Raw genomic sequence first — 27346 nt, forward strand, 5'->3', positions numbered from 1 at the left:
GACTTTAATTAATGCATACATTAGCATTTTACTTCTTAATGTGGAGCCGTGAATGCTATTGTGGTACGTCTATATATTACACAAGGTTAAAGCATACGAGGCACAAGAAATTTGCTTTTCCCCATTTTGGTTCTTGCGATAAATATCTTGTATGTTATAATTTCTGCAATTATAGTCTTTTTGTGATTATTAATTAGTGGTAGTTCCACTGCTTCGTGTTATCATGCATAAAAAATATGGTAAGCACATTTGCATATTATTTAGATGAGCATAATGTTTATATATTGTAAAAAATGATTACGGTTAACTTTTTAGTTCCGAAAAGTAACGACTTAACCATAATTACTCGATTCCCCCCCCCTTCTTTTATTTCTTTATTTGTGTATTAAAGTTCATAAGCGGGTTTCTAGTATGTTAAATCTGCCCTTGTGGCCTTTTCGACTCACACTTGGGGGATCATTTTGGTGTCGAATAAAAATAATTTAACCACATTTTCAGCTCTTTATCTCAAACCACATTCGAGTTTTTCAAAAAAAACCTGTTTTTTCGATTTTAATTTTTTTTCATAGTAAAATTCAAAATTAATAAATATTAATTTTGTTCCTTATTCTTAGGAATTAAACACATAAAAAATTCTTATATTCATAATTTTTAAACGAAAAGCCGATTTTTGGCGACGGAAATAAAACTTAAAATATTTTTTTTCAATGCTTTTCTAAAAAGTGTCACTCACCAAATTTTGTCAGAGAAAGTCTTTTATACTGTTTTATACTCAGGAATTTTTTCGAATTTTTTGAAGTGGTGGAACAATACAAAAAAAAATTAAAAAGTGATTTTTTTTTCATAATTTTGCATTTAAACAAGTTTAAATACTTTTCATTGCCAAAAAATCATTTGAACTTAAGTTAATAAAAATCGTCTGCTCAATGAAAAAGAAAATGAAAAGAACATTTTATTTTATTTTTTTTAAATTTCGAAAATACTCTCTTACCAAAGAAAAAACATAGAGAAAACCATTAAAAAAAAGACATATTTCATGAAGTTATTAGGATTGTAAAAAAATGATTAGAGAGCTTTAAATAAATATTATTCAATCCTAAGTTGCACATAAGACGGTTATATAATTTGCCCATGCTATTGGGAATAATTCTTCAGCCTTGAACCAATGAGGACAAAAATTTCGAGCATTAAAGTAACTTTATTATAATTTAGACACCGTTTAACATAATTATGTTGAATAACTGACAGTTGATATAATAATGTATGATCATTTTTTAACTAAGATTACTCTTTGTTACCTTACACTGTCCTCATTCACAACGACATTGCCTTTTTCATCGATTAACAAACGACTCGATATTTCGCCAAATACCTTGCATGAGACAGAAAATAATGTCAAAATACAATGTCTCAAGCTGTATCATATTTAACTGAGATGATGAATGAAAATGGAACGGTTAAACTCCATTGTGTCAAAATCACACCTAATATTATAAAACTTGAAGTAATCGTTACTTTCTTGATTATCAGTGTTCAGATAAGAATGACCTAATTGGGATTACTCGATGTTGTTGTGACTGTGCTAATGGTACGCGTATTGTCACATACTGGCCACATATTGCTGCGATTATATAATTTCTGTCTCATGTCCGATATTTGGCAAAAATAGTAAAGCTTACCGAAATATTGAGCCGTCTGTTCATTGATGAAAAAGTCAGTATCGTTGTGAATGAAGACAGTGACGAAGACTAACCTTGCTTAAAAAATCATCATAAATTATTATATCAACTGTTAGTTATTTAACATAATTATGTTAAACGGCGTTTAAATTGTAATAAAGTTACTTTAATGCTCGAAATTTTTTGTCCTTATTGGATCAAGACTGAAGAATTATTTCCAAAACATGGACAAATTATATTACCGTCTTATGTACAATTTCGCATTGAATAATATTTATTTAAAAGCTCTCTAATCTTTTTTTTACATTCCTAATAACTTCATGAAGGACATGTCTTCGTTTTTTTTATGGTTTTCTTTATGTTTTTTCTCCGGTAAGATAGTATTTTCGAAATTAAAAAAGAAAAATCTTTTCATTTTCTTTTTCACTGAGCAAACGATTTTTACTGACTTAGTTCAAATGATGTTTTTTTTTTTTGGCACTAAAAAATATTAAAACTTATTTAAATGCAAAATTATAAGAAAAAAAATCACTTTTTAATTTTTCGTATTGTTCCACAACTTCAAAAAATTCGAAAAACTTCCTGAGTGTAGAGGAGTATAAAAGACATTTTCTGACAAAATTTGGTGAGTGACACTTTTCAGAAAAGCACTGAAAAAAATATTTAAGTTTTATTTCCGTCTCCAAAAGTCGGCTTTTCGTTTAAAAATTATGACTATAAGATTTTTTTATGTTTTTTATTCCAAAGAATAAGGAAAAAATTACCATTCATTAATTTTGAATTGAACATTAATTATGACAAAAAAAAAATTTAAATCGAAAAAACAGGTTTTTTTTTGTTGTTGTTGAAAAATTCGAATGTGGTTTGAGATAAAGAACAGAAAGTTTGGCTAAAATATTTTTATTCGACACCAAAACGATCCCCCAAGTGCGAGTCGAAATTGCCGCAAGGGCAGATTTAACTTTTAGAGACAATGTATTTCTTTTTGCTATTAAATTCAATGCCTTTTGTAACGGTTCCGTATTTTAGAATTTTTGATTTTACCGGAAATGATTTCAGTTTCAAATTTTAAGGGGGAATATTCTCTACGTCAATTTAGAAATCTATTCTGTTCTCCATTGTCATGTTTTGACAGGCATAAAACTTTGAATAACTATTTATCACTTAGAGATTAGAGAGATATTTAGAGCGGCGTTAACTTTGATATTTAAAATATTTTCTTCTTCCAAAAACGCATTAGATTATCAAAGGCAGGGTTGGTCAAACCGGGCCCAGCAGGAAAAAACCCGCCCATTTTTTTCGGGCAGACATACTTGAAAAAACCCACTGTTTCGGTAAAGTGAGTTTTTCACAATTTTCTACACTTTGAAACATATACTTCGGAAACAAACTAAATATTGATCAATACGAACTCCAGAATAGACATCTTGCTTTTTCTGGACAGTGTATCAAATATTAGAAATCTAAACTGCATAATAGCCGTTCCCCCCCCCTCCTTTTTTTTTTTGGAAGTACTTATTAGACTAAAATAAGCAATACTTATTTCAATCAAAGTCCAAGTTTTTTTTAACTTTTGGGGTAAAGTGCTTTGATTAACTGAAACTGGCCACCTCTTTTTTAACAGTAGCTCAATGCAAGGTTTCCGAGAGAAAAAGTCAAATTTAAAAAGTTAATTTTGATCGCCCCTCCCTTACATCCGCCCTTACTCGAAATAACTTCGGGACATGAAATAAAAATGTACACTGCGTTCCAAAATTAAAAATGTATAGATTTTCTTTTGTGAAATTAAACGCCAAACGTATTTTTTTTTCCATATTGCATTTGTCTACAAAACCTCACCCCAGTGTTAACTATATTTTGCCCGAATTTTACTGCACAAAGGCGCTCAAAAGACATTTGCACGACGGCACCGATCAGGCTTGGCGCGGGCCTTGTGACTTGTACTTCATGCTAACCTCAATTAGATCCTAGATTACCTCAAATTAAATTATGGTCTTTTTTTCCCCTTTGACTTTATCTGCTCTATATATTTGAAATGAAGTTATGTGCAGTTATATAAAAATTTGTAAACAAACTTATTTATATTTTCATTTAATAATCAACTTTAGTTTCAAACTCTGATTTTCCTATTATACTACTTATATTGATCATATATGGTAGTGGTAGGGGTGCATGATCACACATCAGTGTTCAAGAGGGGGGGGGAGGTATGGCAGCTTCATATAACCCAAAACGACTTTTTCACAAAACAAAATATTACTGGCAGTGAAATTTTGAATGTTTTTCCCAATTGCTAATCTCTAAGACAAAAATTTTACTCATTCGAACACTTATTTCCAAGCTACAACCATTTGTTGGATGTATGACCACTTCTCTTCACCAGACTCTAATTAAGAAATTCATTAAAAAATGAAAATATATAAATCTAGCATATTGGAATAATACATGCAAAAAATAATTTTAAAGTCCGATGAAAACCTTACTGGCGTATTTTCTTTCGTTTCTACCTTGAAAATAATTGAGTATTTGAATCAAAAATTTTGTAAAGCGAAGCTTTAATTCATCCTCTTACTGAACATCTGGTTTTAATTCTTTACATGAAAGAAAATATTTACCGGTAAAGCAATTAAAGTAAAATCAGGAAATCAAATTATATGTATGCTCTCGTAGGCAAGATTTTTCAAAAGTATATAGGGAATCCATTTCAGTGACAAAAAGGAATCTGAAGATAGTATCTTCTCTTCACTAAAATTCCATTTTTGATTTCATATGAGTCTTGGATATATCTACAAAATGTAGTTCAAATAGCAGTTTCATTGCAAGAATATACTCGTCAAAACTTGAAAATCTTTCGGTGTATTCTTGTATTTGTGAATGTGACACACTTATATATTCATCAAATACTTTATTTTCACGAATCTGTTCATTCAAAATCTACTAAATCCAAGAAATGGTCTGCAAATACAAATATATCTTAGCTGGATTGCAATGTAGTCAAACACTGTAAAAAAAATTGTGTAACCTTACTCCGTAAATACGGTGGCAGCATTCTGCATTTTGTGTAACCTTATTCCGGGGACTACCTTCTTCCATAGCAATGGAGTAACTAAACTGGTGTAACGATATATGTGATGCGTAACGTTTAAATTGAAGCCCTAAAAGCGGACTTTTTAGAAATATAATTATTTGTATGTGGATAGGGGCTTCTGTCAGCATCGGGTCCTTGTTCGGGGACCCTAATCCGGTCAAGTCACTCCAGTGATTGGAAACCGGGACCCTCGGATGGAGATGTCAGCATCTGGTTTTGAAACTGAAGTCTAAAAACGCCACCCATATGGTACCTTTCATGAAGTTAGGAGAATGAGGGGGATTCCAGTTTCTTCCCCGGAAATGTTTCAAAATGAAGTCTTAAAAACGCAGTATGTGGACTGCTTTTGATAACGTTAGGAGAAAGATTTTGATTCGGAGACTTTCTCATGGAATGTTTTTGAAATTTAAGTCCAAAAAACTAATTTTTTAGACGATCCTATTTAGGGTGAGGATCGATGGTATACTCCCGCAATTTTTTTTTTTTCGAAATTACAGTCAGAAAAACCTCTTTGCATGCGGTCTTAGATGAGATGGGAAAGGGAATGGGAGGGCTTGAAAACTCCCCCCCCCCTTTTTTTGAGATTGAAATCGAAATTAAATCATGAAAATGAAAGTTTTAACGATGTTAGAGTAAAGGGTGGGTTCGTAGATTCTCCCGCCGAAATCTGTAGAAATTTAAGTCCTAAAACCGAAATTTTAGGTAATCTTTTAAAGATGTTGGAGATTAGAGACTTTGGTCTGCTGGATGCCAGGGAGGATGACTGCAGGCCCTTTAGTATGGATTCACCAATGTTTAGAAATACACTATCCGCGTATTACTCTGATTTTTTTTTCTAAAATTGTGGATCATATGAACCTCTGATTATTATTTGTTTTTCTAGTTTCAAAATCCATTACATAAGTAAACTCCCACACATATCCTTGAGCGGATTATCCGCGAGTTAATTAACAATCAGGAACATGTATTTTCGCAGTAGAAAGCACATACCAATGGATGCTTTTTTTAAATCGAAAATTTGTAAATTTAAACTCGGTTGTTTTTGTTTTATTTATTTATTTATTGTGCTTTCTTCGTCGTGCATACACTTGTCCTTTATTGATGTTAAGTACTGTTGTACAAAAGTACAAACATTTTTACTTTACTGTGTATATTTTCACAGTTTGATGAATGTATTATGCATCAATACAACTAAAAGTAAGGCAATTTTTACCTTATTTGTTCCTCATTTTAGCTTTTTTTGCGGTTTATCCGCGATGAGGCCCAGATCAGCGTACCCGCAGACACCGCAGTGCGGGGGGGGGGGCACGTTCTTAAGGGACCCTACTGCACAAGAAATCGAGAAAAAAAATAATAAAAACTAACACTAAGACTTATAAACGTTGAAAATATGCACTGCCGGTCTCCGGACCCTGCAATTTTTTTAAATTTTTTGCAAGAGGGGGGGGGGGCAAAATTTATAGATTCAGGCCTGTCCGCCATTTTTTTTTCATCCGCGACGCATGTGCCACCCAATTCCGCAGATAATCGGGAGTTTACTGTTTGAAAATAATAAAAAAATTATCGTTACTTTTGCGCTCATTTTTTCCGTTAATAGTACTTTATTGCGGCTTACAGTGCTGCCATCTATGTGTGATTCCTAGCTTTGACTAAATTGTAACATACTATTTAATGCTCTGACAAATCGTTCTATGAACGGCTGTCATATTACAAAGAAAAAATATCTACCGGGTAATTCTTGATGATGTTAAACCGCTTTATTGATATAAAGACAACCAAAAGGCTTCTGTGTGGAAAGTAGGAGACAGATTTTTTTGAAATCACTTTTTAGAAGTAATTCCACAAGAGATTGCTCAATGCAGTTAAAACCTGTGGTTGGAAGTAACGCTATTTAAATAACGACGCTACTGTAGTAGCTACATTTTTTAGTAGTTCGTAGTGTAGCCAGTGGCAGATACAGCTGGCGGGCAACCGGGCATTTCCCCGGTGGGCCGGTCATGCTTCGGGCCGATCAGCTAACAACAAAGTCTTTCGGGCCTGTCTACTAACAGCAAAATGTAAATTTTGAGCGCATGTGTTTAGAATAACGCAAATTCGCAAAACTAAGCCTCAGCTCCTCTTTACGCATGGGCCAAAGCTTGCGGGTGGAGGGAGGCAGGGCCGTCACCAAGAGGGGGGAGGGGGAATTTCTGAAATGGGGCTTCCCAGGGCCTGATTACCACACAGGCTGACTTGGCCTAGGCCTGGGGTTCCATGTCCCTAACGTGCCCCACATTTTTGCATAGCACTGCAACGATATGAAAAATACATGTATTTTTTAAAAAATAAAAAAATATGACTTATTAATTGGAAAAAACTTCTTTGAAGGGGAATTTTTAATCATTCTGCCAGTAACGAATTTACTTGGTCACGATTATGAGGGGGCCCAAAGAGGATTCATAAATGCACATAAGTGATTTATACATATTTGTGTGATTAGACAAAGAGGTCTCCAAAAGTGCATTCGTGCTTTAAAAATGTAAATCAAACACTACATAGTCTTCAGAGGGCCTCCAAATTAATGTGGGCCTAGGACCTCACTTTTAGTTAGTCTGGCCTTGAGGCTGCCAATATATTTTTAGTGGTATAATAAAAAATAAATGAATAAATTAACAAAAAAAAATAAATAAATAAAAAAAAAACAGGAAAACCTTAGCGGTAGTAATAAGTTAAATACTTTTGGTCTCTTTGGCACTTTTATTTATAAATGACAATTCACAATTGCTATAAAATGCAACTTACAACAAGGGTCGACGTGAGGTCATGTCAGCTTAGTTGGAGAATAGGGGTCCGGCTCGAAATTGAACTCGCGCAAGAGAGTAAAATATCCTAATGGTGAAAGGTATAGAAGGGGGCCTGTGAACAAATTGGCCTATGTCATTTTTTTCCTGGATCCGCTTTTGCTCTCGGCGACCCTTTTTATAACAATTGGAATAAAAGTGACAAAATATTTTTCCCGTAAAATTATTTTAAAAAATGGAATCTTAAAATACCATTGAGGAGCATGAAAGACTCTACATTATTAAGATTATCAAATCAAAGGTCTAAGACCGCCAAAACGCAAGTTTCAAACATTTTTTGACGAAACATAAAGTATTCTGTACGCTGTACAAACTCACGGTTTCGGTCCCCTCAGTTTGAAAAAAAAAAAAAAAAAAAATAAGTCGATAAAAACCAATGTCGAAAGAATTCCGGTGGTCGCCAGAACCTCCCCCCCCCCTCCTCCTAATATCATCGAAGATAGTGTAAATTTTAAATTTTTGGGCTTCAATTTTGAATAACTTCATAAGAGACCAGCCGAATCCACTCCCGCCATAACATGGAATTCCAGTTTCGAAAATTCGCTGGAGGAAAGTATTCGAACCTCTCCCATTTTTTTTTTTAAATTTTTTTTTTAACATTCCCAAAAATGGTCTTTTCTGGGAAAGTGCCCCGTCCCCTCTTCTCTTTCGGCGTTATCAATGAAGAATGTTTTAAATCTCGTTTTTAGTGCCTAAATTTCGAAAATTTTCTGGGGTGAGCCGCCTGAAAACTCTTTTTCCTAACATCACTGAAGGTCAGCAAGAATTTCGTTTTCAGAACATAACTTTCGAGAAACTGCCGGTGCCCTACTCTTTACCAAAAAAGGCTTTTAAGACTTCAGTTTGAAAATTTTCTGGTGAATGGAATCTATCTCGACTTAAAATCACCAAAGATCTTCTTAAACGGCGTTTTCAGAGCTAATATATTTTTTAAATTTTCAGAGAAGAGCCCCCGGAACCGCTCTTCATACCATATACTGGAAAATAATTTAAAATTCTGTTTTTGGATTTCCACTTCCGAAGAATTGCAGCAGGAGAAATCCTGAACCCACGATCCCCCAACATCACCAAATATTATCTAAAATTGAGTTTTTAAGACTGCAATATAAAATTTTCCCTGGGAGAAGCCCCCCGGACCCCCCTATTTCAGACTCAAATTTAATCTTTCCATTAAGTTTATATTGCTAATACTTTAATGACTCCCAGAAGCCATAAAGCTAAGTCCTCTCTCTCTCTCTCTTTGTATTGATACATGCGTTTGAAAAAAAATTTAGAGGCTGCCAAATTCGTACTCGACCCCTCCCACCAGGTTTTTGACCTCGCATCGAGTCTGGGGGTCGTCAGGGTATGGCAGTATAAAAAAGGGAATGTTTCTGACAGGGCCCAGTAATGTATGTTTGTGCCGAAGAACCCATCACGTTCTAAGACGGCCCTAGTCTTTCACCCATGAACATCGCTAGATCAGTTTCATATAACAGGGCAATTTATTTACTTGTTATGATTGCAGAAAAGGACATACTAGCCAAGCAGTGTTATCATTACGAAAGTAGTCAATCAAGTTCCGGACATTATAAAAATACTTAAATGGACAATTACAATCACAAAATTAGGTTTAGCTAATACTGTATCAATTTGTTCACCATTAAAGCGCAGAAGTGTTCCTATCTGTTAAATTTTGTTTAAATAATACACATTTAGTTGTTAAGCATAATTTCCTCATATTTAAGTGATATCCCCAATCGGTAGGTAAAATTCAATATCTATAAGAGCTATGGGGCCGCTTCATCGCCTAATGCCAGGGCCGATTTTTTCAACCAATCCGCCACTGAGTGTAGCGCACTACTTTTTTAAAAAAGTAGTATAGTGAGTAGTTCGATACAAGAAAATAGTAGTTTTTAACGATTTCTGGAAACTATTTTGAAATAAACTTAAAAAAAAAAAAAAAAAATCATGGTTCAAACGAATTTGACTGGCGCAAATTCAACACAAGTACATCAGCGGATGCAATGAGAAATAAGAATAATAAAAATACAAGCTGGACGCCATTAGTTTGTTTGCCATCGTTGTTTTCATATTTCGCCAATATTTTTATTGAATATACAGTAGGGTGGGCCGAAATAAGCTGATTTTTGTTTTTTTTTCGAAATCAATTTTTGGATAGCGCGCAAAAATTGTGTAGTGAGCTACTTAGCACTCACATAAAATTTCTTAGATATTAAAAAATATCTAGCCGGCCTTATTTGACACTGAAAAACGGGAAAAAAAAGAAAAAAGAAAAATGAATTTATGTCAAAATTTTTTTTTTCAAAATAAATTCCAAATAATTTTCTGGAATGCAACGAAAATGTTATATAATGAACCAGTTCGAGCTCATAAAATGGTTAATTGATTTTAAAGAGCATTTAACCGCACCTTTTGTGACATCAAAAATTGGAGAAAAATGAAAAAATATTGTATTTTTTTAAAGACCAATGTTAAAATTATTTTTCAAAATTAAATCATAGACTGATTAATTAAATAGCACTATTAATCGTAATAACTGTTATCACGCAATAGTATCATACATTTTCTAGAATTACGTATAGAGAGAATAATTTTTTTTAAAAAAATCTACAAATTTGATTTATAATACCTCATGCATAATGAATATTATTTTTTCGAATAATATTGTCCCTTGTTGTCGAATGATGGAAATTCTTTCCAACCTTGAAGTTAGGCACGAATATATCCATCACGTGCAGTTTCACCACAAACTTTTAATGTAGCTTAGATTATTAGTTTCACACAACGCTCCACAACCAGCGTGTGGCAGGGAAATTTCTCCAAAGTTAACTCTGTAGGCTGTTCTTTGCCCATTTCTATCAATTCTTGGTCTTTTAGATGCTTTTAGGTGGTCCTGTTACAACACAGTTTGCCCAATCAACAGAATCAACGGCTTCAAAAATTTTTTTAGACCGCTTAAAAAATCGCACACCATCCGAGTTCTCCGTCTTCTCATTTCTAGAGTTGAGAATGGGCCTAACTGCTAATTCCCGAGAGTCAAACAACATTGTCAACAGTAGCTGTTCGGGATGAGCGAAATATACATCATTTGAGAGAACTTTGAAAATTATCTGCTTAACGTTGTCTGGAAACTGCCTTACAAGAGAAATCATTTTCCAAAAATGTTGCGCATCATACTGGCAGTTCGATTTCATTTTCATTCCAAACCTCATTGAATCATAAACTAGCATTACATACTTTACAATTACAAGCAGTGTAAGATCAATAATACATATAATAATAGATTAATGAATACGGTTTGTATTCAGTACGTTACCGCCCTACAGCCAGGACTAAGGCAGAAATGAACTGGGCGGTGTATTTCATGAAACGGTTTGTTAGTTGTCAGTCATCGTGCATGACTGAGTTTGCCTGGGCTATTGTCATCCACGCTAGAAGGGTAACTACCATCTTTTACGGCAAGACAGATTCGATACAAATACTATTGTTGAGTATTTACATTTTTTATATGTACCATATCCAAAGCCAGATGATTGCAGCCAATTTTATCAAATTTGACCACTGGATTTTTTTCAATCTCTAAGAAGCTGTCCGATTGCTCCAGAATATGAATGTGGCCCCTTTATGCAAGATGCCTCAGTGGGCACTCATTAGTATGCAGCAGACAAATGTTCCAATATAAAGGTCTTTTAAAATATGTCTCAAAAAAAAAAAGGAATTACTCCACCTTTCCATCCCGTATTTACATTTGTTCCGTCGCATCCAATAACCGATTAGTGGAGCAAGCTCATATAATACTTTTTTGCAAAGCCTATATATACTTTGCGAAATTTCTTTTGCACTTTCCCCAGCTATTAGCAATATATGACCGATGTACTTGCTACCTGGCTCTTCTATCAGTGCTACATGTGTTTCAGATGCTAATTTTTGATGGTCCAGATGTCTTTTGAAGATTGCATCTTTGCAGCCGTCAGTTTAGTCAGTTTAAAGGATGGAAATTGTTTTATATACTTAAGGGCTCTATTTGTCAAAGATATCTATATTAGTAGTAAAATAATCTTAGGAATAGTAAAAGCAGTTGAGCGCCGTTTATTAACAAGGAGAAATAATTCGAACCACAGATAACAAAATTAGCATCCTGTATAACTATTTATATTTGAGTGTGTGCATTTTTTAAAATTGGCGAACAAATGTCGCTGAAAATTGATTGAATTTTCAATGTATACCCCAAGTAACGCATTATGTAGCAATTCAGTATTAGTACTTATTTCAAAACTACTTTTTAACGATTGTTGTCGATTTTTTTTTTCTCCGTGTTTCAGTCTTAAAGAGGCGCAGCTAAATATTCTACAGTGTAGAAAAGTCTTTGAGGGTTACAACTGATACCTCTACTGTTTGTTGGAACTAGTTTCAATTGATTCATTTTTTGGAACCCTCCCTCCCTCCCTTTTTTTAGGAAAAAGTACATTTTTGCTCTTTTTTTCAATTTTTCAAGGTCAAATAGGGCCGGCTAAATTTTAAATAAATTTAGCGAATTTTTTTGAGGGTGGTAACAGACCCATATAGCAACTTTTCCGCACTATCTAAAAACAGATTTCCAAAAAAAGGATTTTTGGCCCACCCTAATATACAGGGTGTTCCGTTTTAACCTGCAAGACCTTTATTTTCGCAACCGTTAGTCCTTCCAACTGCAAAAATGTTCAAAATGAGATACAGAGTTAAGATATTGAAAGTCTGAAGCAAAAATAAAAATGAGCCAAAAAATATAAAATTTAACTTTTTATACGGACCCAGGTCCCCTAACTAATATTTAGGGAAATAATTTCCATTGAAAACTATTACTAACACAAAAAAACTTGACATTTGTCCGACCAAAACTCACGGATATATTCGAGTTTAAAGTTTTAAGGGATCATACAAAAAATGAGATTGGAACTTATCGCCCTTTCAGAGGAATGTCAGATTGTCGAAGTAAATAAAATAAGTATTTATATTTTTCATTGCTATTCCAAAATAAATGCAAACGTTATGTCATGATACGCAAAAGCACACTACAAAAGCTCGAACAATTTGAAAAATGACACTATATGCACACATATAATTTGAAACCCTTGTTAACCGCTATATTTTCCACAAAGAGGTGTTATTGATGGCGAGTGTAAAGTGGTGTAAGTCACAAAACGCTGCGTTTCATAGCTCGGTGAATATTGGTCGTACTAATGCCAAACTTTTTCTATTGGGGGGCTGTTTCTATTGGGCAAGGGCTGTTATTATTCTTATATATTGCTGTTATTATTCGCATAAATCCCCCCCCCTTAAATTTATAACGCTTCCCCCAAAACGCGACCTTTTAGTGAAGAGACTGAACTCCTCTTAAAATAACTTCTCTGATAATCCCCCCCCCCAATGGGCACACCTGCTTTAGCTATTATTATTTGAATAAACCGATGGAACATTTTCTTTTCAAGATGTCTAATGGCGTTTCTCTGTAGCATATCTTAATATGCAGATGATGTAACTAGGGATGCCCATTCCCCCCGATTACGATGGAAAACCCCAGTTTTACCAAGTCCCCTCAAGAATTGCGACCCACTAATAAAAAAACTTAAATTCTTCTAAAATAACTTCTCCAAATGTTTCTTTGGTATAATCTGCCTCATGATCCCCCCCCCCCCCGACACAAACACATGAGAATCCTTGCTATAGCTATATTATTAGAATAACTTGCTAAAATATTTATTCACCAAGATAGCCTATGGCTTTCCTCTGTTGCAGATACTTATATAATAGGCTTTGCAGCCCCGCCACCCATAAAATGTTGAATTTAACGACCTAAATGTATCAATATATCGAAAATATCGATATTTTGAGTATTATATATATATATATATATATATATATATATATATATATATATATATATATATATATATATATATATATATATATATATATATATATATATATATATATATATATGGAGGAGCACACATAGAGTCGCGGGTTGTTTAGTTGCCGAAAAAGGGGTCGCGGCGGGAAAAAGGTTGGGAATCACTGCCTTAGAGAGTGGTACATCAACTCTAAAAAGGAAATTAAAATATTGTTCACAAAACAAACCTGGGCATCCTGTAGTATTTACTATAGCAAGGAAGAGCATGTATTAAATAATATCAGAGAAAATAAATCCATCCAAGCCATTAAATTGAGGAATTTTCATTCTTTCTAATGTTTAAATAATGAGCATTTCAATTTGTTTTAACTGTAGTTAGATTATATTTCTATTTGAGAAATTATGTTTGTGCCTAAAAATATGTTTTTTTATGAATACGTTTATTTTATATTAATTTATGTAAATAATTTAAAACTTATATAAGTAGTTTTCTCAGTAGGTTGTCAAAATCAACGATTTTACAGATTTTTCTAATGAATTTGCTGAGTGGGACCAAATAGTACCAGCGCGGGGCTACTTGAACCCAATTTTTAAAATTAGGAAAAAAAAATACAAAGGGTTAAAATTGTTGTTTAAAAAAGGCTTAAAGTGGTAGCAGCACGTCTGAAAAGTGGTAAAAACAAGGTTATCAGTTCACATTATGGGTTTACCCAAAAATTCAGAGTAAAACTGGCAAAAAATATGAAACTTCGGGTCCAAGTAGCCCCACTTTACGGTATCTTTAATGTTGCTTTCGAGATAGGGCGAGGCTCACCCCCGGAAAATTTTTGAAGTTTTTGCTTTAAAAACGCAGTTGTAGACGATCATCGCTAATGCTAGGAGGAGGAGTTTTCTCAACTTTTAAAACGTAGAAAGATAATATAATGTATATATTTAGGTATCTAGTTTGAAATTTTTTTCAAAATATTTCTTTTCTCATCGATAGTTCAAATGCCGTCTTCTTCCCGAAAAAAAGGAGTCACCCGAGGTGGAAAACTGTCCCCCACACCTTTGAAATATGAAATTCTGCGAAACATGGATTAAAAACATAATACTTTTTCAGAAACTTAAAAAATCATAATATATTTTCGAAACAATCTTAGCAAATTTCCTTTCCGCTCGCTGTTGCACCCCTGGCAGGAACTATTTACGCCAACCCTTTAGTACTTCCACTGCTCGAAATGCGATGTTTAATTCTATCTAATTGGCTCAATTTGTTAAAAATTGAAGATTCTGGAACAATGTGGTGATATAGTTGGCCTGTATAAAACTAGGTCCTAGATATTATAACTCTTTCTTTGAAAAAGATTTAATAAGAACATTTGGTGAAATTTATGTGTTTTATCTCTTACAGACAAAATAACACTTTCAGTTTTAGTGAAACCCGCTCTCTGTATTGGTAAAAAAGAGAGAAAAAACAGCAAACAAATCGTAATGTAGGTCAGCACGTGGGGAAAGAAACCTGTCCATTTGTTGCCAGTTCTTTTAATACGGCTTTTAAACGAGGGAGATCAGTCGGAGGACTGACTTTCACTCAACCGGTAATTTATATTCGGTGCGATCGTTAGCCATCAGAATTGGTGAAGGGTTGAAGTATTTAAGAAGGATGAATGAAGCTGTTCCCTAGCGGAGTTTATGCAACTGCTTTTCGTTTTTTTTTTTTTTTTTTTTTTTCAGAAATAGGAACTAGTTAAGTGCAGAAAAGTGCTTTCAGTGTTGTGAAGATAATTTATTCAAATCTCTATTTCTCTTCCTAGCTCAATTTTACAAATTCTTAGACGTTTATTAACCAATTCATATCTATTGTATGATATATTTCAAAGTGTTCAACATGGAAAATTTATTCTTTATTACAGTGATAGCCCTTCTGTTTGTGAATGAATGTCAGTCTTGCGCTTTGCCTTACTGGTGGAGTGAACAATTTCATTTTCCACCATTTTATCCCCAGTCAGGACAGCCAAAGAGCACGTATAACTACCGAGAAACGTATCGTCAAATTGACCCAAACAACTTTGTACGTATTCAAGAATATAGTGAATATACCTGGTGGGAACAAGATGCATCTAACAATAGACCTTCAAACACTGGATTTTTACCAGGAAATTTTGGCAGAGGAGTACAGAACGCAATGTTACCTAAAGGCACTGGCCACAAAGAAGTCCAACTTCATGGTGCAATTCCTCGCCAAGATCGCAATAATCACATTGATTCTAACAACATCGTTCCAGCTGGTGACACAAATGGTATAACTCACGATGACACAAATGGAATTGTCCCTGCTGGAGATCCTGTTGCTTTTGATGACACTAATGGAATGATGCCTGAAAATGAAGCTGGTATTAGCGAGATAAACCGTGAAGCAGAAAGAGAAAGAAATGAAAAGGAAAGAGAAAGTATAGAAATTAATGATTTAGAGGTTTCCGGAGAAAGTAAGGCTTCCTATGCAGTTACTAATACAGATCAGTCAGAAGGATTTTTTAATACATGGTTTGGTGGACAAGTACTCAATGAGACCAAGCCTTGTAAAGTTTCAGACGCTGATATTCATTCATTAAGAAGTATGATTGAAAAAATGTTTAGTTTTCCGAGGGAGCATATGGAACACCCTGAAACTAAAGAAAAAGCCAGAGATGATATCTTAAACAAGTTTCGTGCATTCGGCTTACAAGTGTGGACACAAAATTTTACGACACCGCCTCTGAAAAATCCGGTAAGCAGTTTTCTTTTCATGCTGATGAGCATTTTTTAAAATCAAAGTAAGATTTAAAATATAATTTTATTTCAATGAAAACGTGAAGTTTTTTGTTCAAAATATTTTTACTGCAAACTAAAAAAAGGTTGCTGTTATTATTGTTATCACCATATGCATTATTTCTGAAAGATGTTTCTTTAGGAGGGGGTTGGGCAACGCTATACCTCCCCCATTATTTGATCAAAAACTCCTTAGGTAAGGCATCATTTCAAGATTCTTTTCATTTCTTTCGGCGAAAAATAAAGAGTTAATTATCATTTTGGTTATTTTTCCGAAAAAGGCAATTTATTATGTTTCTTATTACGCCTTCCTTCAATTAATAGCGTTCCAAAATGACGACCCGGCACTCAAATGGGTGAGGACTTCGTGAAAAATACGAAGATCCTGAGTTCGAATTCCTATGCGCCGAAAAGTTGTTTTTTTGGAATTCTGATCGAAGTTTCCCTGAATATGTAACCTAAACTCATTGCAAGACTCTGAGCTAGTTTTCTTTTTTTTTTTTTTTAATCAGGAAACAAGACATTACTTTTTACGTATGGTAAATCACAGTATAAGATTTTAAAAATATTTTAACAAAATTACCAAAATAGAGACATCGATTTGAACTCATTTTGTTGTTTATGATTCATTCATTTACTGTATAGCATCTCAAGCTGCAGATCCAGTAGCGCAGTTGGTAAGAGCATGTCCTACTAAAAATGGGTTAAATTCAGTATAACTTTCAGTCGGTAGTAACTAAAACTTCAAATTTGACAATGGATTTTAAGGTCGTAAACTTCAAAAAAGGTTTTGTTTTATTTCTTTTATTATAATTGCAGTAATGTGGTTTGTAAATTCCTTCTCAGGTGTAGAATATTGGAGGAAAGAATTTTTCTCTCAACTTTTTTACTTATATATCGTTCAGGCATATGTGAGATTCTTGAATTGACGATAAAAAAAAAACTTTTTGAAGTTAATAAATAAAACTATGACAAGGAAACTTATGCTACTTGAAATACAATTTCTACATTTCGATTGGTAACCATCTTTTTTTCTCTGTTCTATAACTACTTACCATACACAAAATAATTCAGATTTGAAATTTGTAAAAACTCTGACCTTAATAATCTGAAATATGCACAAAGGGACAATAGTGCTAAAAAAAAATCTTGTATTGAAGTAGGACTTAATTTACTTTTAGCCGAATATCTAAAAATTCCTATAAAACTGAAGAAAGCAGGGTTTGTGATTTTTTTTAATTGTTTTTTAAAGAAATCAAAAAAGTCGTTTTTTTTTTACTTAAATCGAATTTTGATTTTTATGCAGATTTTTTTAAAATCTTCAAAAAATTGAAGTTATTAATTACTTTACATTTATAAACATAATATGTTTCATACACTAGATGATTTCTCAGTTTACTCTTAAAATTAGGATAAGTTCTCTAGATATTCAATATTTTTTTAAGATTTATAAATACGTAATAATATTTAGATAAGATATGATTTTGTTTCATGCTTTGCTTAGAGATTCTAAGGTTTCCATCATTATGTACGTTTTTAGTGTTAAATAATACGTTGAACAATTACTTTTCTGAACTGTATTAGTCATGCTGTATAAGAAAAACTGGAAATTTTTATTTTGTTCTGAACTGTAATTTTGCAGTAACAGCAATCTTTAAGAGTCTGAAAATCTGTCACACACAAAAATAGGGATCTATGTAGTTTTGCCGGTTGAAGTTAAGATTGTATAGTGCAGTGTAGTTACATCAGAGCATTACATTCTAAAAATGCAAAATGAATTTATAAAAATCAAATCAACTGATTTTAATTAATGATTTTCTTGAAAAAATCACTTGATTTAAATCATGATTTTCATCAAGATTTAAATCAAGCTGATTCAAATCAACGAAGTTTGGAAAAAAGTACTGGGGTTATCGTGACCGGGGGGCACCTCTTATGCAAATTAAGCCATAATTAAGTCACTTAGCAACCAACCCCCAAACTGCGGCTCGTATGGAGATGTCGAAACGGCTACGCTTTTACAAAAGTATATCAAATATTACAATTTTTTATAGATATGGTATAGTTTCTCTCTTTTAGTTAGTAAAACAATAGGGTGGAATTTTACTTCCTGATTAATTAGAAAAAAGTTAAGGAAAATGGAAAAAAGTAAAACTTTAGGAAAAGTTTTGCCTGATTTTTTTTTTTTTTTTTTCAAAATAAAGCGATAAAAAATGAGACAAAAAATCATATAATCTGAGTGTTTCAATCTCATTATTTAATAGTGCTAAATCCGGTTTTTAAAATATGTTATAATTTAAGCATTGTACAATCTTATTCTTATGTGATTAATATGTAAACTTATGTTTGTGTTCAGATTGAAAACAGCAAGTGCTCTACAGAACATTAAAATTTCATTGCATATCAAAGAAATTAAATTGTCATTTTTTTAAAAAACATGACCTAGAATACTCAGTACAATTTGAAAATTATAATTTATTTTAATTGATTAAAATGAACAATAATGTATGGGGGAAGGGTTTTATAAATTATACTTCTAATTCGTTGTACATCAAAGATAATTATAAATTTTGTTATTCTCAAATGAATTGCGTAGAAGAGATGAAATAAAAGGTCATAAGATTTCATATTTCCGAAATGAATTTTGAGGATGGTGCCAAATTTGGTATTAACCTCGCTTTTAGGTAATAAAAGTTTTCCAGCGAGATCATTTTGCAATTATTTCTATTTCGTATTTTTCCTGTAAAGTTTGCTTTTGCTTGTTCATCTGATTCATCTCTCTCTTTTTTTTTTTTAATGATTTTGTTGATTTCTTACTAATGTATTATACTGAATAATGAACATCGTCAAGAACACTTAGTGCTGAAACATTTGATAGTTCATCTCGATTTCAACATCATTTCTGGAAATGAATTCCTTATCTTGTATGTTAGTAATGTATTCATAAGATGATTCTGAAACTGTTGGGTAATTTATAAGACGATTCAGAGATTAACATGATTTAGACAAACAGGTTGGAGGCAATCTACTAAGTTTTTATTTTAAAATATCTTAGACCAAATAAATCCTTTTAATTGATGATTCAGGTTTTATAACGCTATAAATGTTAGAATGAATGCATAAAACTTTGGACTATAGATCAGAGGTTCCCTTATCTTGTATGTTAGTAATGTATTTATAATTAATTCATGTTATTTATAAGTTAACAGAATATGAATTCCATTTATTAAAGATAATTTGAATTCTATTGTCAGTAACGATGATTCTAAAACTGTTGGGTAATTTATAAGATGATTCAGAGATTTAGACAAAGAGGTTGGAGGCAATCGACTAAGTTTTTATTTTAAAATATCTTGGACCAAATAAATCCTTTTAATTGATGATTCAGGTTTTATAACGCTATAAATGTTAGAAATAATGCATAAAACTTTGGACTAAATCAGAGGTTCCCAAACTTTAGACCTTCGCGGACCCCCTCCGGAAAAATTACGAACTTCGCGAACCCCCCCCCCCCCCCCCCCCGCGCCAAAAAAAAATGATTTGACAAAGTTATATCTATTTTTTTGTAATTTATTTCTACGCTTTTTTTCCTTTAAATTTCTTCATTCATTGTTCTTAATATTTTTCAGAGCTCTTGTCTGGTTTTCATTTCTTACATTATTATTTTGAGTTATGAAAGTAAAATTCTATTTCAAATTCAATTAGGAATAAAAATGTTATCACTAAATTTCTGCATCAAGTTTACTAATAAAAAGGAACTTTGGAAGTTAGTGCACTGTTAGCCTAGTTTAAGTGCGTTAATTTTTCATATGAGTTGTATTTTTATGGCATATTAGGGTTTTAATTATTAACTGTGGTTCGGGCAAACCTACCCTGGCAGTGTCGTACGCGGACCCCCGGGGGGCCGCAGACCACAGTTTGGGAAACTCTGCTATAGATTATTTTAAATCCATGTACTTGCTATTTGGAGTTTTAACTTGCTCTGTAACTCTCGTTGTTTCTCTTTTTTTCCTTTTTCTTCTTACTAATGCATTTAAAGAAGCAGATCGTCTAAAAACTGACAGTAGTCAGGTTCATGGTAATGACATATTGTACTTCTGATTTCGAAACAACCGTTTTATTGATGATGTTGACCACCTTGATGGCTGCAAGGGCGTCTACTGACCTACTCCCTTCATTGATTTTTGATTTTACGTACATTATTTATGGATTCCTTTTCTGTTTGACTTCTTAGTCTTTCTTTTTTAAATAGAAAATGCAAAATACTTTTGATAAGATAAACTGATTCTTATTGTTCAACTCCAGTCGGTTACTTTTTCCACACATCTCTATCGCTACACATTACCTTAAATCCCCATGTTTTTTTATAGCAATATGAATAATGAAATACGAAATAGATCATATATTTAGTCATTAAAAAAATTTTATTTAAAAAAAAAGTCTATCGCCTTTTGTTGCATGGCTTTAGTTGAAAATATTGAGACATTTCACTCCCAAACACGTATCAATAGACAAATTCATTCTGTACGAAATCATTAGCAAGATGCTACTTTATGATTACTACTTTTTTTTATCCAAGTATTTTACTTAGTTTTATGTGGTTTTACTTATTTCTTTATGCATAGTTATTGCCGTAAAAATACTTCTACCAATCCTTTTTGTACCACCTGATATTTAGATTGTTGCTCTTACCGCCGTAGGTTTTATATTGTAATTAACTGAAATGAAAAAAAAAAAAAAAACTTAAGTTTAATGAAACTGCTCAAAGAGCTTAAAGTAATTTTTGAAACAAATATAGTCTATTCGTTTTTATATTATTCAATTAAAAGATTTATTTTCTACGTCTTAAATGCAAAAAGTAGTTGCAGTGCGAAAATAATTAGTGGGGATACATTGAAACATAAATCCTAACAAATTGCGAGAGCCAATTGGATATCGTTTTTACCATAAGAAAGTTTTCCCCCATTATTGTTGGCTCTCTGCAGCAGGTCTTCCGAAAATAAAGAAGAATTTGGTTCCCCCCAAAAGTTATGGTAATTTTGACATTTTTCTCTAAAATATTACCTTTTAAGAAATTCTATTATTAAACGCCTTGTTGCTGAGAAGCAATTATTAAAACTGACCCTATTTCCAGCAGCCCACATAGGAAATGCAATTGCATTCGTAACCAGCACAAAGTATTAATTTATATTTCATAATGTAATTCGTTTTGAGAAACCAAATGTCTTGGCGTGGACATAAGAAATAAAATAATAAAAGGTATATATAGGCCGTATAGAAAATGGAAAACATAGAGGTTGGCAGCTTTCATTAAAACTGATCTTGTAACAGTAGTCTGTCCAGAAAACACAGCTATAGGAAATTTATATTAAAAGAAAACTTTTTTATTTTATGTCACACGTTTCTTTTAGAAACCGAACGACTTGGAGAGATCATAAGAGTAAGAGTAATTATTGGTCGCAAAAAGGAAACTAAAAATTTGTAGTCTTTCTTTTTTTCCTCCTATTTTCCTGGGTCAATCATTTTGCTAAATCTTGTCATCCGTAACGGTCAAGCTTTTTTTTTTCCGAATTGATAGATCAGTTGTCTTGCGCCTTCATTAAAATTATTGAAGCATGAAATGATTTATTACTAATAAGCTTTAACATCGTAAATCTTAGTTCACGTATTTGACATGTACCGATTTGTAGTTCTCACTAATCCTACATGATTGAGTTTTAGATATCTTATAGTCTTCATTCTGTAAGATATTATGTTATTTCTTTTCGGTTAAGACATTCCAGTAAAAAAAATAACATTATTAAGTTTTAATTGTGTAAGAATTTCCCTTCTTTTCGAAATCTGTACAATCTAGCTTCATACCAATCTAGTTCCAATGTAGAGTCTGGTTCCAGTTCAACTGGAAGTACTTGGAAATATGTTTACTTTTTATCATACCGACTTTTACCCGTGAGTTTTTGTGTTTCTTTCGTAATTAACTTTACTCAAAATATTTAAATCAAAATATACATATGATGGAGAGCTTGGGGCGAACTGGATAGTTTTTATGATGACATATTCTAAAAAGAGAAGTGCTGAAGAAGGCGTAATTTTTGTAAAAACGAAAGAACATCTGCAAAGACTACAATATAAAACCGAGATATTTTTTAAAAAATTATAATTTAATTGGTTAATGGCTGGTCGTATTCAATAACCACGATGCATGGGGTGCCTTTGCTACGAGAAGTTGAACCTCTTCATTAGCATATACGACAACACGCGAAGATTTACATCACAAAGAGAGGTAAAAGCATTATGTCCTATTTCATACTAGCTCATGAATTATGCGTATTTGAAACAATAATGACAAAACATCGACCTTCAATGAACGTAGATTAGAAATGTTCACAGCGCACTTTGTTTCTTATATCTTTCAGTAACTTTATTCTCCAACAAAATTTTCTTTGGAGTTTTCTTAGGTGTTTTCTCTTTTCTACCAATTTAATTTTTTCATCGTGTATTGTAACAATCATTATTATTATTATTATCATAAGAACATTTTATTTGCTTTTATAGTTGTTCTCACTCCCTTTACTTTCTGACTCTTCTTTTTTTTCTTAGTGTTTTAAAGTGTAGCTACGTCCCCCCCCCCCAAAAAAAAAGAACTGGATTAATTCTTTTTGTCATTTTCAATAATGTAATAAATTTTATATCTGTTTTTGAAATAAAAATTGAGAAAAACAGAAATTCAAATGAAGAACTAAGAATACTGAAACAAGGAAAAAAGTAAGTGAATATTTCTTTAAAACTAATGCAACTGAAAATATCAAAAAATGTGAATTCAAACATATGTACTTAGTTTAGAAATAAAGGAGACAGCATAGAAAAACTTGGGCGGCAGGTGTGTGTGGGGGGGGGGGAGAGGGAATACATAGCTTTTGTACTCAATTCTTCAAACGATTCGGTTCTTATGGCATGCACAATTAGTTGAAGTCATCCTTGATGATATCCCAGACATATCCCAGACAAGTATGTTGAATAAATCAAGCAACATTTGCAATTTTTGTTAAAGATCTATCACCTTGAAAAACTAATTTGCGATTGTGTTAAACGCAATACATTTTATTCTGAGTGCATAAAAGCATAATATTTTACACCTTTTCATCAATTATTGTTCTGAAAATTGAAAAAATACAATGTGCCTTGTTTCCGATTTCTCAAAAGGGAGAAAATAAACGAATAGGAAGCCTTTTTCTCTCTGAAATAAGCAATGCCAAATGCGTGATCATGTGTGGAGTCTTTTCAAACAGTTGCGCGTTTAAAGGATAACTTTATGAAAAACGAAATCTCATTATATGTAGGAATCAAGTTTTATCTTTTCGAAGAAAAAGTAATTTCATTGCTGAAAATCACTTGCTTTCCAGATGTCACGTTTATGCGTTTATTGTGTTTTGTTTTGTGAATCATTTTTCCTTACAACTTTAAGAACCTTTAATCTTTACGGAAGAATATAGACATTTTTTATATATACACACACACACACACATAGATCTATTAAATCGCTGCGTAAATAACATTATGTCAAGTTTTGTGAAAATTGGTTCAGTAGGTTTTGTGTAAATAGCTAGTGTAGTTTTTAAACAATATACACTAGTTTTGTGGCTAATATTAAGATTCTGATAGCTCAATAACATAGAAAAAAATCATGTTTCTAAGTTATTTGCACTGATTGAGTTATAAAATACATTTGGTACACATAATGCCCCATGGTTCTTTAGGGCTTAATGCACTTATATTAGTCTCTCTAATTCAAAATGTTAAAAAAGTTTTTAATGTTACTGAGAGAACAAGAACATTTTTCTGTTGAAAACCATAACAAGAGAGGTATAAGTTAGTGACCAATAGCCAATTGGCATCAAATTTCGTTGGTCTCTTTTCAAATAATACTTTTCTCCATTACTAGATTTTATCGTAATGTCTTAGGATTACCATGTGGAGGTACGGTGTAGCTAGTGTATATGACATACAGGGACGCCCAGATGGGAGGTTACTGTGACCTTCCAAAAATTTTCTAATTCGGCAAATTTTGTCTGACGGCTCAATTATCATCGTTCGGTGAAATTTAGAGCTTCATTCGGCAAATAGGGACTTTCCGTTCTCCCAAAAATTTAAGTTCGGGTGGGGGGAGGGGGGGCTCTGATGACATAACAAGAAGGCCATGCCACATGTCGTGAAAAAACCTTGAATGGGACTCCAAAAATGCTTCGCACTACACATTATACAAGTATATTCCTAATAATTTTCCAATCTTTTCAACTTTGCTAGAAAGGCATAAATGTGACTTTCTATTTCTGAAGTAAAGCTAACTTGGCAATTTAAGCAATACTGCCAAGTTAGATTGTCCTAAATAAGGTTATGAAATATGAAACCTAACGATTTTACATTGTATATCTAGTCTGAAACTGGGCAGTGGCTTTCCAATTGAGTAGGCACGTTCCTGCTATTGGTCACTTTTTAGTTATATTTAATTAGGGTCTGTTTTATTCACAATATTTTTGCAATGTTATGAGATTTAAGAAAGCAACGTCTGAGGATATATTTTACAGACGCAGGACATAACACATAATTAAAGTGTGATGTTTTTGAAACTCGATATAAAAATGCTACTTGTGAGAACTCTTTTGCTGACCACTTTTGAGCAAGTCACATGGCAAGTGACGACTGCTAAGTTTTACATATATCTCAACAGTCACTAAAAACTAAAATAGTGACTTCTGATATACAATCTTGTTCAAAAAAATCTTACATGTATTGCCAATATCAGAGCTTAATTTCAAAAACAAAAAAGTGGAAACTCTGAAGTCTTCGGGTTTTTTTTTTTTTCATATTTACACAATGAGAGTTCCATCTAAATTGTAAAATCCCATCTAACTTATTTGAATTTCACATGACATTGAAAAGAAGTTTATGAGCTGAGTTCACGTAAGCGTTCATGCAAATTAAGCCCTGGTCCAGTCATGTATCATTTTCTTAACTTACTAAGAAGAGCAACTTCCCTGTTTGAAATTTTATTTTATTTTGAAATTTTTCGCAAGAATACAGAAATTTTTCAAAGAAGGGTGTTTTCTGCACGAAGTTTCTGTGTTTCTTTGATAAGAGATAACTTTTTCTTTATTTCAAGCAAAACATTTCAAACAGACTTTTATTTGCTACACGCACGTAAATTCCTTGATATTCCACGTCAACACTTTCCAGCGAATGAAATATAGCGCAAAACTAAATTGAGGCAGTGAGAAACAAAGGGATGTAAGTATACATTTTACAGTTTTGAGTAAAACACGTTTAAAGCTCAGATCCTATGTAGGCTTTTATTGATTTTCTTTTCAAAATCATACTGTATAGCAGCACCTACCAGAGCTACTAGTACTATCTCAAAACCGATAACATAAATGTTCACCTATCGTTTGTACAGGTTATCTCCATTTTTTTTTAACTTGGACACTTACATCTCTTTGCTTCTAACTGCCTGAATTTGTGTCAGCATAAATTGGGATTACATTGTGGGCGTAATCCATCGCGTTCCTTCATTCAATAGGATTGTACTCAAAATTTAATAACCGTTAGTTTTTTTTTTTCAATAAAAAAGAGCGTATGCCATACAGAATTAAACTGAATTAATCATATAAAGATTAAAACTGATAAAATCTGTTAAATTTTCTTAAAAAATTCATAAGTTATCCTCAGTGGCGCACGCAGGAATGTTGCAAAGGGAGGGTCCACGGTCGAAAGCCTCATTCTCATATTATACCCCAATACGCAGTCAAACATATTGACTTGATTTTCTCGATACCCGGGAACGAAAAACAGTAAAGAATAAACTATTGGATAAATAATTAGCATTATTCAATGAAATATATACTTTAATAAATAACCAGAAAGCAACATAATTTTCTCTTACTTTTCTCATAACTAAAAATGGATTTAAGTTCATAGAATCTCATTTTAATTTGCAATTACAAAACTAAAAACATGGTTATTACAGTGTATTCACCTTTCTGCTTCTTGTAGCAATTCGTTATGAAAACTGCACAGTATTTTTCCCATTTCTTTTTTTTTTTTTTAATTTTAACACGAGGGTTTTATTATTTCACTTATTAGAACTGAAATGATTGTTACATTTTTTTTTTGAAATTATTCAACGCATAAAATACATAAAATCGTAATCAATCGGTAAAAAAAAACAAGACCTATGGGAGGGGTCCGAACTCCCTAGACCCCTCCTTTGTGTGCGCCTCTTGTTATCCTCAACCATAACGATTACGAGAAAGGAGTGGTGTAATAAATTGAGGAAAGGATAAAATTGCGAGCAGTTTTAATAACATCGACTTTACGTGGGCATAAATTGACGTAAAACTATTTCAGGAGTACTTTTCTTACACTATAAATGGGTTCATTCATTCCACAACCACGTGAAATGAGATGCATACTGCCTGTTAGTGCTTCATTTAGTGAAATTTATTTCAAGAAATTATTTGTAAAGGGGTGAGGGAGTTTACTTAATCTAATTTATATACTGTTACCTGAAAGAAAATAAATTAAAATACACATTTAACCCTAAATTAAATGTGTTGGAAACAATTAACCCTCGTCCCCCCCCCAAAAAAAAACACAAAATTTTGAATTAAGTGTTTTTGGTTTTGGATTCCTTACGTTATGGAACCGAGGTGCATTTTACACTCATGTTGACCGGCCTTGTTCTTGGTAATGGAACAGTTTATTTATTTCTTTGATCTGCCCTCTGCCCTTGAAAGAAAGGTTAAAAGATAAAATAAAACATCGAAGAAAACACTGAATTGGAAAATAAAACAATAGATAAAAAGTAAAGGAGTTTATTTTCTTTTATCAAGCAACAAAATCTCCAAACGAAAGTAATAATGTAACAGGCATTGTTTATTACGAATTGAGGACCGCAGTCATTCTATCATTTAAACCTCGGTCTTTTAAAAGTGTCTGGTCACCAGAGCAGAGCAAAGAGCAATCATTGGTTCTGCTTGAAATCATCGCGGTCAACGGAGTG

General features: G+C 32.8%; 1 protein-coding gene across 1 annotated transcript in view; it reads left to right on the forward strand.

The window, feature by feature from the left end:
* Nucleotides 1-15068: 15068 nt before the first annotated feature.
* Nucleotides 15069-27346, forward strand: part of LOC129218790 (uncharacterized) — a 63830-nt gene continuing 51552 nt past the window's right edge. Inside the window, exon 1 of the mRNA XM_054853113.1 lies at nucleotides 15069-16249. Coding sequence (XP_054709088.1) covers nucleotides 15347-16249 — 903 coding nt within the window. The 5' untranslated portion in view covers nucleotides 15069-15346. The remainder of the gene's footprint in view (nucleotides 16250-27346) is intronic.

Source organism: Uloborus diversus, chromosome 3 (assembly GCF_026930045.1).
Source record: "Uloborus diversus isolate 005 chromosome 3, Udiv.v.3.1, whole genome shotgun sequence".
NCBI lineage: Eukaryota > Metazoa > Arthropoda > Arachnida > Araneae > Uloboridae > Uloborus > Uloborus diversus.